The sequence below is a fragment of the Copidosoma floridanum genome, unplaced genomic scaffold, assembly GCF_036245765.1.
Source record: "Copidosoma floridanum isolate Cflo_tuat_1 unplaced genomic scaffold, Cflo_Japanese_pri ptg000019l, whole genome shotgun sequence".
NCBI lineage: Eukaryota > Metazoa > Arthropoda > Insecta > Hymenoptera > Encyrtidae > Copidosoma > Copidosoma floridanum.
Window position 1 is genome coordinate 787130 of NW_028321896.1, and position 14209 is coordinate 801338.

At 37.0% G+C, this 14209-nt stretch overlaps 3 protein-coding genes across 4 annotated transcripts; 1 reads left to right on the forward strand and 2 right to left on the reverse strand.

The window, feature by feature from the left end:
* Positions 1–700: 700 nt before the first annotated feature.
* On the forward strand, positions 701–2586 carry LOC106639284 (uncharacterized). Its single transcript, XM_014352804.2, has 4 exons — positions 701–1064; positions 1210–1380; positions 1472–1683; positions 2163–2586. Exons 1-4 carry the CDS (start codon positions 760–762, stop codon positions 2558–2560), a joined length of 1086 nt encoding a protein of 361 aa, XP_014208290.2. The 5' UTR covers positions 701–759; the 3' UTR covers positions 2561–2586.
* Positions 2587–3841: 1255 nt separating this feature from the next.
* Positions 3842–6203, reverse strand: SmydA-5 (SET and MYND domain containing, arthropod-specific, member 5). Its single transcript, XM_014352803.2, has 4 exons — positions 5752–6203; positions 4717–5094; positions 4216–4551; positions 3842–4148 (listed from the first exon to the last, which is right to left on the reverse strand). Exons 1-4 carry the CDS (start codon positions 6201–6203, stop codon positions 3842–3844), a joined length of 1473 nt encoding a protein of 490 aa, XP_014208289.2.
* A 1687-nt stretch (positions 6204–7890) lies between these two features.
* SMSr (Sphingomyelin synthase related) lies at positions 7891–11956 on the reverse strand. Of its 2 annotated transcripts, XM_014352838.2 has the most exons (7): positions 11543–11775; positions 11224–11442; positions 10642–10982; positions 10206–10534; positions 9968–10111; positions 9675–9826; positions 7891–9581 (listed from the first exon to the last, which is right to left on the reverse strand). In XM_014352838.2, exons 3-7 carry the CDS (start codon positions 10972–10974, stop codon positions 9175–9177), a joined length of 1365 nt encoding a protein of 454 aa, XP_014208324.2. In that variant the 5' UTR covers positions 10975–10982; positions 11224–11442; positions 11543–11775; the 3' UTR covers positions 7891–9174. The 2 variants fall into 2 exon arrangements, with proteins under 2 accessions (XP_014208324.2, XP_089448899.1); XM_089592773.1 differs by lacking the exons at positions 11224–11442; positions 11543–11775 and adding an exon at positions 11833–11956.
* Between the last annotated feature and the right edge of the window lie 2253 nt (positions 11957–14209).

Below are 14209 nucleotides of genomic sequence, written 5' to 3' on the forward strand. Positions count from 1 at the left end.
ACTTATACGTACAAGTGCGAAATAAATTGTGCGTACACATCTATAGGGCGGAAATTTATCGCACCAAAAACGTATAGCTTGAGATTAATTTTAAGGTAATTTATAACCAACCAAAATTTTTGTATAAATTAAAAAAAAAAAAAAATTAAAAAAAATAAAATTTTTACACTAAAACGCTATTGTCTTTCTCATTGCACCGTCTTTTCCACGAAACCGACCAGCCGAATACTCATCAAGTCCAAAACGCCTAATCCGCAAACTCAAAAACTCTGGTGGGAATCAACAAAATTGTATTCATCCCAAGGTGGACCGACCAACACGCAATAAAACAGCAGTTCAAATAGATAAAACCCAATGGGCTAATAAAAATGATGCGTGTATCAAAAAGAAAAGCAATAAGCTCGCGAAACCGTAAACACTCGACCTGAGACCATCTGTCCAGTTTGATATTAAACGACAGCCACGTTCGTATGTATGTAATGTCCGAGCGGCTCCGTATAAAAGCCGCAATCGGCATTGGTTATCGTCCACATAGTCCCGCGTTCTCTTCCCACCAAAATGTAGAAGCGCCGCGTACTCGCCGATTCATCGCCATCGTGAGAAACAAAAAATACCGCTGAAAGGGAAAAAAAAAAAAAAATGCCTCATCAGGCCCAAAAGCCAATCGCACCATCGTCCCTGCGAGGGGCACGACCATTGGCTCTGGCACTGGAATCCGACCTCGTGGTGTTCTCCCCCAACGGGCGATTGGTCTTCCAGATGGTGCTCTGGCCGACGGTGATCGCCGGCGTGATCGGCAACGGCGCCGTGCTCTGGCGCATCCTCGTGCTGCCTGGCGGCAGGTTCGCCCTCCTCAAGCCCTTTTACCGATGCGCCCTCGTGAGTTTCGCCGTCTCGGATCTGGCCCTGCTCGTCGCCTCGGGGGTCCACACCCTGGCGAAGCTCAGTTGCACGGCCACTCTACTCTGGACCCTACCCGGCTGGAGTTGCGCCGCCATACCCTTTCTGCAGACGTGCGCCATCGTCGCTGGATCCTTCGTTTTGGCCTCCGTCGCGGTAGATCGGTAATCTTTCCATTGATTCAACCCCTTTTTATTGACAATACATGCAAATTTTAAGTGAAATTACCTGCACCGATTTCGTCGGAGATCATTTTTGTTGCGAGAATTTCGCACGTCTATATCGAAGTGAGGCTCGACTGTTTTGCAGCTACAGAGCACTGATACCTCATTACCCGAGAAGCGAAGGGCCCACGTGGTTCCACGCCGTATTCTTCAACGGGTTCGTCTGGCTCTTTGCCATGGCGGTGTCTTACCCCGTAGTCGGAATATACGAAATCGACGTGATCACCGTCGTCAGAGAGGATTCTACCGTGTACGAGTGAGTTTTGGATGAAAAATCGTTCGAGTGCCATTTTCTCGAGGTGTAGGTACGGTCATTTCAGAGAATAAATTCGCTCTTGGAGTTTCAGCGGTCGCTTGTGTTCTACGGACCAAGAGCACACGGCTGTCGTCTACACTGCTCTGTTTGTCGTGATATTCGCGCCATTGGCTTTGATTTTCTTGCTCGTGCACGTGCTGCTGGCGCTTAACATTTGGCGTCGTCGACAGAAACAGCAGCAGCGCACCGATAGGTCGAACGTCGGAAGCGATTCCCAAAGCACGGACTTCTCCTCTTCTGCAGGTATAGGGAAGAATGAATTTCGAACAATTAATATTTTTCGAATTATTTTATGAAAAATAGGTCTTCTCCGCACTGTCGATGATTTTTAAAACTTGGGTGAAAATTATTTTTCCGTGCTTGAGTATTTGTGATCGTCCGGATCGATTGAATAAGAAAACTATAAAATATATACCATAACTTTATCAAGAAATTTTTCAAACACAAGCTTGCGATGATTTCTTTGAAAACAAAAAAAACCGTATTTGTAAACCCTCGTTCCGTAAAATATTTTTTCAATTTAATAAATAAAGTTTGTTCAAGAAGATATTTCATATACTCGAGTAATTTTTTTGTTCATTTATTGAAAATGAACGGTATGAGAGTAAAGTAATCGGGCACTCAGTGATCGGTATATCGGTGAAGCGATGAAAGGATCCTCATTAAAGTTTCCCATTTGAAAAAAAAAAAAAAAAAAAACAGATTTTTTTTACCGATTTCAGTGTCCAGCAGCAGCGCGAAGCAACAACATCCGATTCCATTACCGAACAACCACGCGAAACGCAAAAAGCGCACTGTCAAGGTGATCCTCGTCCTGATGGTGGTATTCCTCGCTGGAAGACTACCCTCGTGGGCGTTTCTCCTGTGCAAGCAACACATGCGTCTCTCAGGCGGGCTCTGGCACTACCTACAGACAGCTTTTACGGGCCTCAGTTTGCTCAGCGCAGCCCTCGATCCCTTCCTCTACGCGTTCCTCTGCGAGGCTCTATCCCTCGTCGGACTACTGCGCTCTTACTGCGCGAAAGTCAAGGAGTCCGCGACTCATCCTCGGACTGGGGCTCATGCCACGAGTGCCGAAAGTCCGGCTGTCATCGTACCACGGGGTCCTTACAATTTTTGAACAATCGGGTTTTCATTGCCAACACCATATTTATTATATATATATATATACGCACATTTCTACAATTAAGTGTCTACAAGATAACCGTTGGTTCAGTTCGTATATTAATTACAATTTATCATGTGTACATGTACACCGATGATCGGTAACGATTTTTATTGACAGTGCTTACTATTTTCGGAAATAAATTATGGATCGTATGATAATATTACGTTGATTTACGTGCCGTTAAAGATAACGGTTTGTTCACGTGTGCAAGTGCAAGTTTATTGAATAATATGTCATGTGTATTAGGTACTAACGTTATATCAATTATATTTATGTTGTGATTATAAGTATAAATGCTGAGTTTGAATTTTATATGATTCGTAAGCTCGTGTGTTTCTGAAAATGATCAAAGGTAACTTAAATAACAAAAAATTTTCACATATTTATACGACTGTGTTATAATATATGAGTCTTTTTTCTTTTTTCCTTTTTTTTAACTGCTATTTTGATTAGAAATACTTCAAGTTTCGACAATTTTGCTGAGTAAGTACGCTCTATTGAAGACTTTTTGAATCGTACCAAGTTTCTTGTTTGGTAATTCTTTTTATATACCTACGTATTTACTATACGTTGTTGTTCAAGCTTTCACTAAAATATAAGGTAAATAACTCAAGAAATTACGCAGTTTCTGATGTGGCCCAAACAATAATATGTTGTTGCGTCTCAAAATCGTTTGTCCAATCATTTCCGTTTGTTTTCTCGATTCGTCTATACCAAAATCGGCACGGACCGCCCGTCGATATTTCCTTGAAGGCGAAAAACGACGGGACGTGTGTTTTTTTCCCGCCCATATGGAGGACAATAGATTTTAGAATCGCAGACTTGGACACAGTAGTATTACTCTAACACTTTGAACGGAAATTTTTAATCTTTAATGAAATACGTTTTTTTTTTTTTAATTCGTCACTAATAACAATACAATCTCGTGAAAAATTTTCCTTATCTACCTGATAAGTGAAATACATCATAGATGTTAAAGCTTATTGGAAAGTATCTTATTTTTTGTTTAATTGTTTTGTCTTTCAAACTGTAATGCATTGTCAACACAAAAAAAAAAAAAAAAAAAAAAAAAAAAAACACATTTTTGGCCAAAAATTGTATTGCAGAAAAAGTATCTATGCCCAAGTCTGAATGGTATATCATTCATGTAGTGACAAAAGCACCCTGCCGTAAAATAACCCACTGTGGCATACGATCGGTATGAGGAAAAAACAACAATGAATCAAGACCCCGTTAGACCTCCTGGAGAATGATATTCGAGAGAACCGCACCCGGGCTCTTTGGCGGCTCGTAGCGCAATATCTCCATGGCCCTTGTCAGCAGGGCTTTCTTGTCCTGATCGGGGCACAGGGATAGCTCTCTTAAGGCGATCACTTGGTAAATGGTCAAACGTGCCCCGTACGGGTCGACGATCTCGAACAGGTCGATCATGCGCCGGCAGAGCTCTGCCTTCTTCGGATCGTCGGGCTCGAGCATCTGCAGTAGCGTGTGGCTCACCGTGATGCAGTGCTGGTGGCACGGGTGCAGCAGCACTTCGAGCCTGAAAATCACCCGAGTCACACATAGGGTTGGTTATTGTTGAGCTTGCTATTATATGACATAAGTACCTGAACAGGAGATCGGTAAGGATCTCGGTGTCGGGGCCGCTCATGGCTGCTTCGACCTCCTCGCCGAGTCTGTCGAAGAGTTGGGCCACCTCCTTCGTGCTGAGGACCCCGGGACACTTGTCGCACGACCACTCGCTGTTCTCGGCGAGGGGCTCCTCCGGGGTCATCCAGCCGTTGCCGCAGGGGCACTTCAAGCTACCCATGTGGCTGCCCAGCTCCGTGCGGTCGGAGCAACGCTCGCACTTGCACGCAAAGTACTTGGTTGCCCGTAGGTGCTCCCTACGGCTACGCGTCGACCACAGCGCGTGGGTGTAAGTTGTGCTCAGGTGCTCGCCTCTAGAAAAAAAAAAAACAATTTTTCTTTCCTTTGTTTTCCGATCAAAGGTGGAAAGAGCATTTTACGGGCCGATCTTACGTTTACTGAAAAATTGATCAACTTTACAACTGCGAGGGGGGGGGGAAAGAAAGAAAAAAATCGATAGGTGTAAAAACCATGCGCACTTTTTGATGGGCTTGACGGCGATGACCTTGATCCTCGGCCTGCCGTGTTCGTCGACGACGAAGGTGTGCCTGGTATTGGCGATGCAGCGGTGCTCCAGTAGGCAGGCGACCTCGTATATGGCGGCCGAGCCCTCGGGCGGGTTGGTCTCCAGGGCGTTGACGTCGACGAGGCCGCACACCTTGGCCAGGACCTCCGAGGCGCCGGCGTCGAGCGCCAGCATGGGCCCGAAGTACTCGGCCACGAGGCGCATCTCCTCGTACGCGTCCGTCCCCGGGCCGCGCTTCTCCTCGTGGCTCTCGAGCTTCGTCAGGGTTTTCCAGCGCTTCGGGTTCCGCCGTTGCAGTATGAGGGCTCGCAATATCAACAGGTTCTCGCACCTAAGCGGATTTTGCATGGGACTTTTTTTCATTACGTTTTACGAGTCGAGGAAAGTGGGGTCGGGTGACTTTTTTTTCACCGTTATTTAATAAATGTACAACTTCGAATTTCATTCAATTATTCCGAAATTCGGCACAAGTTTTCGGCCCCAATTCATTTAAATAATAATGGCTTTCTTCTTCCCTTATGTTGTAAAATATTCAAATATGAGGCAAAAATTAAATAAGTATACGTTTTGAAGGGTCCCTAAAAGCAAGTCAACAATCGAAAAAAAATTTAAAAAGTGGCATTTTGCATCAGCAAATCAATTATTTTATAATCATAGTCTAAAAATGATTGTATTTTGTTTTGTACTTTTAACAACTCATTTTCTTTGTGATTGTCGTGATATTATGTAATGAATCATGATCAAATGACAAACAATAAAAATTGGTCAATTGAAAAAAAAAAAAGCTACTACTTTCATACTGATATTTTAGAATAAAACATTTGTCACTTGACGAAATGCATGATTGTTTAGATTCCATATATATACCAAATCAATTTTTTCTTACATTACGTTTAATATGTTATTAGGAGTAATTAAAAAAAAAAAAAAAAAAAAAAAAAGACGAATTTTGTTAAAAAAAAAAAAAAAGAAATAAATAAAAGGCAACCTTGGCAAAAGCCGAGCCGCGGCTAGGATCTTGCACTCGAACTTGTGCCTCTCGTCGTCGGCCAGTCCAGGACAGGTGATCTTGCAGGCGGGCCACTTGCACCCGGGACAACGCATGAAGACGTCCTTGATACCACAACCGACGCATACGCTCGACTCGGCGTGATAACTCGGGCCCCAGACGATCGGCAGCTCCGAGAGGATGAGGTCGTCGGCGTCGAGGTCGCGCGTTGCCACGAGGTGACGGCCGAGCTCCTCGTTATCTCGCACCTCGTAAGCCCGACAGGCGGACTTGTGGCTCGGCCAGTGCGAGCGCTGGTGCTCCTTCGTGCAGTAGAACACGAGCTTGCAGTCGGCGCACCGGGTCGCGGCTGGGCCCCCGCACGAGGCGCAATTACCAGTGGCTGCCGATGACGACGACGATGACGCCTCGCTGAGGATGCTGTCGCTCATCTTTTTTTTCTTTTTTTGTTTTTTTTTTTTTTTTTCTACGTAGGCCGTGTATAGGTGAAACAAGTATACTTTTAGGTGGACAGGCTGGGCAGCATATTAATAATAATTATTGTGCTGAATGATAAATATTCGTATATTATATCATTTTTGTGTACATTTACAGGAATATCTGGTGTTTCTTGAGTTTTACTGGTTTTTCTAAATTACAATTTTTATATTTTCATTTGACGCAATTAACACCCGTTGAATGGTTAATTGTATGTTTTTTGTTGTCTTAACACGTTACAAAAACGTAATGGAGTTGTGTTCAATCGTTTGTTAAGAAATTAATTTTTGGGTATGAATGAATAAGTAGCTATGAGAAAAAAAAAAGGTGAGCAGTAATTTTTTCAAATTAGCTTTTGTTTAACATTTCACCACGTAGGGGTGATTTCAATTTTCCATCAATCAATCATTTAATTTTTGTATCATTTTAATTGTCATGTAAAAAAATGGAATTCACATGATTCAACAATTTTTTTTTAAATAACTAAAACAAAAATAATTTAATTCATTTAGTTGTTATGAATTATGTATAAAATAAAAGTAAAAAATAGAAACTGATAATTTTAATTATTATAGTAGTTGATAGATTTCAGATTCGAGACTATAATAATCATTGTTTGTCTATTGTGGGCTAAAGTAATACTTTCCAATGGTTATTTATCATTTTTTTTTTTTTTTTTTTTTATATTATTTGTAACACCTGAATTGAAAAATATGATTAAATATAAATAATTTTAAAAAATACAACCCCAATTCATTATTTTTACAAATTCATAATAACTATCAACAAATAATAAATATTATAATCCACATAATTAGTTGTGATTTATAAATTTTTGTTTTTGTTTTTACTTTCTTAAATATCTTTTATAACGAAATTTAAAAAAGTATTTTAAATAAAAGAAAATAAATTTAAAAACCGGGACTAGGTTGTCAGCACTTCTTGTTATAGTTTATTCGTCAAGATGATTTTCACTTGAAAACACGTGTAAACACGAATCAAATTAACTTCAATAGTTAATGCATTTTCAGTCGCGGTAATGATATAATTTTTCTAAAATATGCATTGCAAGACTATATTATCAACTTAGTAGTTTAAAATATTTTGTACCTACCTTAAAATACGCCTGAAACAGGCCAAAAGAAGCCGGAAAATTTGTATTTGCTTTTACATCAATTTTTAATAAAATATAAAAATTCGACCCATGCGTACACTTCTAACAAATTTAAAAAATCTCCATAGCGTTACCGACGACCAACAAATATCACCTGTCTCGAAAATCACTCCAGCCGCAGTCGAACTCTTTGCCGCAGTGCCTCCGAGGAAGCTAAGAAAAGATCCCGAGTGAGGAAGCTTAAATTTAACGCGCTAGAATTAGAAGAGCGAGTGTGTGCACGTGTGTGGGTGCACAGGCACGTAACATGCCGTAGAAACAAGTTGTTTGATCGAACTATTTCTATGGTGATTCCCATGCTCGCTTTGGATTGATTTAACTTGCAAACGCATTAACAAGCACACGAAGCATTGCAGTAGGATGGATATTTTTTTTTTTTTTTTTTTTTTTTTTGTGATGGAATTCGACAGAAATCAGACAGGCTTTGAATAAATTTGATAAATCTGTTTATTAAACTTTTTTTTTTATATATATATCTGGAACAAGTCTTTTATACTTATGATACGTAAACTGAAACTTCGAGCACAGCTCTCTAATTGAATAAAAACAAAACGAGAACTTATAATATTTCATTGGTGAAATAATAAAAATCACGTATCAAATATAAAGTATATGCTATACCTATGTTATGTACAACTGAGTTCGATCCACGTGAATTACTCAAAAGCGTCACTGACAGCGATGGCGCTCGTGTTTTGACTAACAATTTTCTTACATAATTATTCAGTTTGGCAAAGTCGTATAACCGTTGTGCGGCACCGTAAAAAATGTCTTATACAACTATACTGTAATATTTTACATAATATAATACATATTACAGTCATTCCTTATTTACTTTGGACCTATCTAGAACGTTGTAAAATTCTTTATTTATTTGTTCGTTCGTTTAATTATTTCTTAATTTACTATTATTTTCACAATTACTTTTGTAATTTTCATCAGGATACTGTACAAAGTTAGAAAGGCGTTTGAGAAACAATTTTTTGACTTGCGCAGTCATTGCTATTTCTTCTAACTCTTTGTTGTTGTTGTTGTTGTTGTCAAGAGTGAAGAATTTGCAAGAAAAAATTTACAAATCATAGGTGCACAAAACTATGTATGTATATGTATGTATGTACATTGTTAAATGTTAATGCTTCAAATATTGCACTGATCTGATAGATCGAAATCTCAAATAGTTTTCGAAATATCTATATTTCGCATGAACCTACTTATTTATTAATATCCGAAACGATTTTCAAGTATTTGGAATGATAAATGCCTTTGAAAAACCTAGTTAAACTAAGAAATTGAAACTAAAGACGGCTTTTGCCATGTCGTTTTTTTTTTTACAATGTCATGAATTGTTTTTTAAAGTAAAAATGTCATACTGATTTAAAAAAGAAATGTTTAAATCCTTTTGCCAAACTCATCAAAAATTGCGAAAGAATGTCATTTCCTTGCAGTTTAATAATGAGCAGAAAATTAATTTTATCACATTGTACCGTGAACAAAAATACTTAATTATTTTTATAAAATTGTAAAAAATTTGATTTAATTGTTTTTGATCAACAAGCTAATAACCTAAGACTGTTAAAAAAAGTTCAACAATTTACGTTTAGCTGTGATTTACATGTTTTATCAATTACACTGTTATCACACCGTTTCATAAAACAGTTACTTTCTTAGAAATTTTTTTTATGAATTCACATAAGTGTGTCGTTACACTTGTAAGCCTCTTTTTGACGAATCGTAGACAAACGATGTCTGCATTAAGATTTCTTTTTACTACTACTACTCACGCTACCATTGGACTTTTCTTGCAACCTACGCACGCCAAACATGCATATTCGCAAATAATTGCCGGTGTCCTTGACAGCTCTGATCAGGTTGCAAATAATCACCGATGGCGTCTCGTACTCATTGGGTATGATTCCGTCCACGGACGACTCGAAGAAGCTGAACAACGGGAACCAGATCCTCGTTCGATTCGAATCGCGCTGCATTAAAGCTTGGTTATTGGCCAATGTGTGGTAATACAAAAACAGTCGGGAGGTAATGTAGAAGGCGACAAAGACATCAATGGAGTAGTGCTCGTGAGCAGCGAGGATGAAAAATATGCCAAACATGTTGAGCATCCACGTGAATGTGTGCACAAAGTACATCTGTCTTGGAGTATCTGAAATATATTATTGCACAAACATACGATTTTTAAATACGTGAAACTAAACTAATACGTGACTGATAAATGATTAAAAAGAAATATACTAACATTCAGTAATAAAAAAGTTTAGCATCGTCAATGCAACTGTATGTCCACTGAACATGTAATCACCGCATGTTCTGACACCTTGAATGGACATACCAGCACCACGCCATATCACATAGGCCATCTCAATCTTGTTATACAATTCGTTATACAAACTATAACAAAAATTTGTTCATGCGATGAGTTACATAATCGTTTAAAAATTGAACATTGATGATAAAAGTAAGTTTTTCCTCAATTATAAGCAATATAGAAACCAACAAAATATGAATGAAAGTAATGAATATTGTGTTTACCTAGACGAATCTGTAATAGGATTATTCCTAGGCTGGCATTGTAAGTGTGCACCAGGCACAGAGAGGGATGTAATAAGCATTGTAACACATCTCAGTAAAAAGACTGTACCAGATAACGCAAAGAACCTTCGGAGCAATATAAATCTGAAAGAATTAAGATTATGATTAGCTATCAATATTTATGTTAAACTCTGTGAGATATACTCAAATGGCAAAAATAAGCTTATATGTATGTTACCTATATTTATGAAAAATAAGAACAACTAGCCATAATGCAAAAAGCAGGGTACCAGTTACTTCACACATGTCAAAAGCCCATGGTATGTGTGGCACATTGTCAAGAAAAATATCTGGTAACGGCGGATATTTTTTCATGTCAGGCACTCTGTCATGAACTATCACCATCACAAAGGCAGTAATCCAAGTTACAATAAATAAATAACCTAAGCTAATGAACGTTTTCCAAATTTCTGGAGGTAAATGAGAAGCCGTTCCATCCTCGGAAATTGAAGCAGGATAAAAATCATGGTCTATGGAACTTTCATTTGTGATTCCACTGAGAGTCAGCTGTAAAATAAATCGTATAATTAATTATGAGCATAAGCGAAGTGTCATTTGTTACACAATTTTCAATAGATGTGATTACAATACACAAGATAAATAAATTGACTAACATCATTATTTTTAGGTGAGTAAAAGTTTTGCGTGAAAAAATCAAGGTAATTGAGCTCCAATAGCAAAGTTGCATTTTCTCTTTGTAGCTGCCTTATGCTAATGATCAATCTCTTAATTGTTCCAATCCTTAGCTTTGACATTGCCTTCAAGTCATCTTCTTTAAGTGTAATTAATGCTTTGCCATCAATCTCGTGTTCCCTGAATCTTTCAATAGTACAGAGATCTCCGTGACCTGTCTGTGTGAGCCAGCTCACAACATCATTGATACTCCAATCTGTTACAATTTTTGGTCTCATTTTGGCCCGTGCAGCTAATTTACGTTCTTCTTTCATTTGCGAACCTGAGAACACATAACACTTTTTGTAGATATGAAAAAAAATTATATGAGTATTGTTGTTGAAAAATTATGATTAAAAAAAAAAGTTAGATTCAACAATGACAAACTACAGCAAACTACTGCAGAATTATTTTCACAAATGACTCATGTACTATTTGATCTTTGTCTGTACAGACCTATTAATAAATGTAGTTCTTTTGTCTCTTAAAAACACATTTAAAAGTAACTTAAAAATTTTACTCACAGACAAAGCTCTAACGATGGCAAAATTAAAAAATGTAACGTGTGTTCACGGTAGTAAAAAGATATGCTAGAATATTGTACATGCAGCATCATAAAGTCCATCTAAGTGGGACATAACTGTACACAACATTAGAGTCTTCAGGTTTGATGTACACAACTCAGCTCCTTTCACAACTGACATTTGACAACAGTTAATATTGGAAAAATTACTGGTCAAAAACTTTAATAGAGCACACAAAAACATTTGAAAAATAAAATTAATAAAACGAACAAAGGTATCGTAATTTAATGTCGCGATAAATGTAAGATGCTATACTGACTAAGTAAGACAACAGCAAGTTTACGTATTTTCGATGGCACGTTTGAGATAAACAAAGTAAAATGCTTTATCAGTTGATTTCATAACCCTTGCACGAGTGACAATGGACTGAGCTATTAGCGTTTTAATAACAAAATGCATTTCATGCGTAAAATATGCAACAGCCAATATATATGTTGCATGTTATATTCGCACTTCAGTGCAATAATGATTTTATACCTATACACTGCATATTTGATGCCAAGAACACAACACAGATATACTACTACACTAGTCTCTTGTGTTGTTTACCTTCGTCTGTGATCTGTCATTCGATGGTATATCTTTTTCGAATTAAAATTTCTTCCCTTTTTCTCACTTCCTATACTTAAAATTAAACTAAACCACCATTTGAACTATAGGTACAACTGTCATGATGCGAAAATGATGAGATCTATTACACGACTAAGTATACTTTGTTAATTATGAACGTGTCGTCTGTTAGTCTGTACTTTAGATGAGGTAGATGTATATCTATGTATAAAAAACTGAAATATCAATTATATACTATATATGTTTAATAAGAAAATATAAGTATACGTGTTTTTTTAGGCATATATACTTGGAGATTTCAGTAAAAGCTTTAAAGTAAAGTAAGCTGTAAAGAGTTAATCGTAAAAGCTCTAAAGGATGGTAATTTATTAAATGTAGTCGATTTTATAAGCCATATAAGATAAGTAGAATATTTATACTTTTAAAGGTCTATTTTTGGGTAAAAGATAAATTGTAAACTTGCCGCAAATAGCAGAAAATACGTCAACTTTTTATTGTCTATCCATAAGATTAGTTGCGGCTGGTTTATATGTGATTAAATGGCTCTACTGGGAATTGTAATAATTATTTGGATCAGCGCCATCTAGCGGTCTTTATTTTTTGGCCAAAAGTGGCTCCTAAAATTCTCAATCAGAGCATTCAGGATTAGAGCCATTTAGTCAATCATAAACCAGCCGCAACTCATGATAAAGCTATAAAATAAAAAAATAACGATACATATGTTTTTGGCGGCAAAATAACAATCTATTTTCTATCAAAAAATCGACCTCCTATGTATTTATACTTTTGAAGATAAAATTTCGGCAAAAGATAAATTGTTAACCTGCCGCCAAAAACACATGTATCGTTATTTTTTTATTTTATAGCTTTATCATGAGTTGCGGCTGGTTTATGATTGACTAAATGGCTTCAAACGCTAAAGCTCTGGTTCAAAAGTTTAGGGGCACTTTTTGGTTCAAAAATCCGCAACGCTAGATGGCGCTGATCCAAATAATTGTTACTATATTTACAGTAAAGCCATGGATTTACGTATAAACCATCCGCAACTACTCCTATCGTATAAAATAACAAGTTGACGTGTTCTGTGTTGTTTGCGGCAAGTTTACAATTTATCTAAGTACCCAAAAATGGACCTCCAGAAGTAAAGATATTCTGCTTATCTTTTATGGCTTATAAAATCGACTACATTTAATAAATTACCATCCTTTAGAGCTTTTACGATTAACTCATACAGCCCTTTATCTTTATAGTTCCAATAAACAGTTAATATGCATAACAAAATTTGTGTTACAGAAATCTTGAATTACTATCAAATTTATACGTAAATTGATCAGTCTAAAAAAGACAATTAAGGAAAAAAGGCTGTAAAGAGAAGCACACTTACACTAAGAATGGAGCATTGGATCTCGCTAAATAAAAATATATATTTTTTGCAGAGAAGTAAATTTTAAGTATTACAAAAAAACAAAGAACTTAACCTTCTCTGATTATGTGAGATCCAATGCTCCATTCTTAGAAGACTTCGTATGACTGTACTTCTTTTTTAGGCCTTTTTTCTTCAGTTGCCTTTTATAGACTGATTAATTTACGTACACATTTGATAGTAATTCAAGATTTCTGTAACACAAATTTTGCTATGTACATATTATATAAGTTAACTATTTATTTAAACTATAAAGTTTAAAGGCTGTATGAGTTAATCGTAAAGGGTCTAAAGTATTGTAATTATGTAATTATGATCGATTTTTCAAGCCATATAAGATAAGTAGAATATTTATACTTTTAGAGGTCTATTTTTGGGTAAAAGATAAATTGTAAACTTGCCGCAAATAGCAGAGAATACGTCAACTTTTTATTATCTATCCAGAAAATCAGTTGCGGCTGGTTTATAGTTAATAAAGTGATTTTACTGTAAATAGCAATAATTATTTGGATCAGCGCCATCTAGCGGTCTTTATTTTTTGGCCAAAAGTGGCTCCTAAAATTCTCAATCAGAGCATTCAGGATTAGAGCCATTTAGTCAATTATAAACCAGCCGCAACTCATGATGAAGCCATAAAATGAAAAAATAACGATACATGTGTTTTTGGCGGCAAGTTAACAATCTATTTTTTATCAAAAAATCGACCTCCTATGTATTTATACTTTTAAAGATAAAATTTTGGCAAAAGATAGATTGTTAACTTGCCGCCAAAAACACATGTATTGTTATTTTTTTATTTTATGGCTTCATCATGAGTTGCGGCTGGTTTATAATTGACTAAATGGCTCTAATCCTGAATGCTCTGATTGAGAATTTTAGGAGCCACTTTTGGCCAAAAAATAAAGACCGCTAGATGGCGCTGATCCAAACAAT

Excerpts from the sequence above, each read along its gene's own strand:
- LOC106639284 (XM_014352804.2), top strand. The coding sequence starts at position 760 with ATGGTGCTCTGGCCGACGGTGATCGCCGGCGTGATCGGCAACGGCGCC. Across the intron at positions 1,065-1,209 it reads GCCTCCGTCGCGGTAGATCG|CTACAGAGCACTGATACCTC; the intron begins GTAATCTTTCCA and ends ACTGTTTTGCAG. Across the intron at positions 1,381-1,471 it reads GAGGATTCTACCGTGTACGA|CGGTCGCTTGTGTTCTACGG; the intron begins GTGAGTTTTGGA and ends TTGGAGTTTCAG.
- SmydA-5 (XM_014352803.2), bottom strand. The coding sequence starts at position 6,203 with ATGAGCGACAGCATCCTCAGCGAGGCGTCATCGTCGTCGTCATCGGCA. Across the intron at positions 5,095-5,751 it reads GCGGCTCGGCTTTTGCCAAG|GTGCGAGAACCTGTTGATAT; the intron begins GTTGCCTTTTAT and ends AAATCCGCTTAG. Across the intron at positions 4,149-4,215 it reads CTTACCGATCTCCTGTTCAG|GCTCGAAGTGCTGCTGCACC; the intron begins GTACTTATGTCA and ends GGTGATTTTCAG.
- SMSr (XM_089592773.1), bottom strand. The coding sequence starts at position 10,974 with ATGAAAGAAGAACGTAAATTAGCTGCACGGGCCAAAATGAGACCAAAA. Across the intron at positions 10,535-10,641 it reads ACTCACCTAAAAATAATGAT|CTGACTCTCAGTGGAATCAC; the intron begins GTTAGTCAATTT and ends TTTATTTTACAG. Across the intron at positions 9,827-9,967 it reads CCTATTACAGATTCGTCTAG|TTTGTATAACGAATTGTATA; the intron begins GTAAACACAATA and ends TTTTTGTTATAG.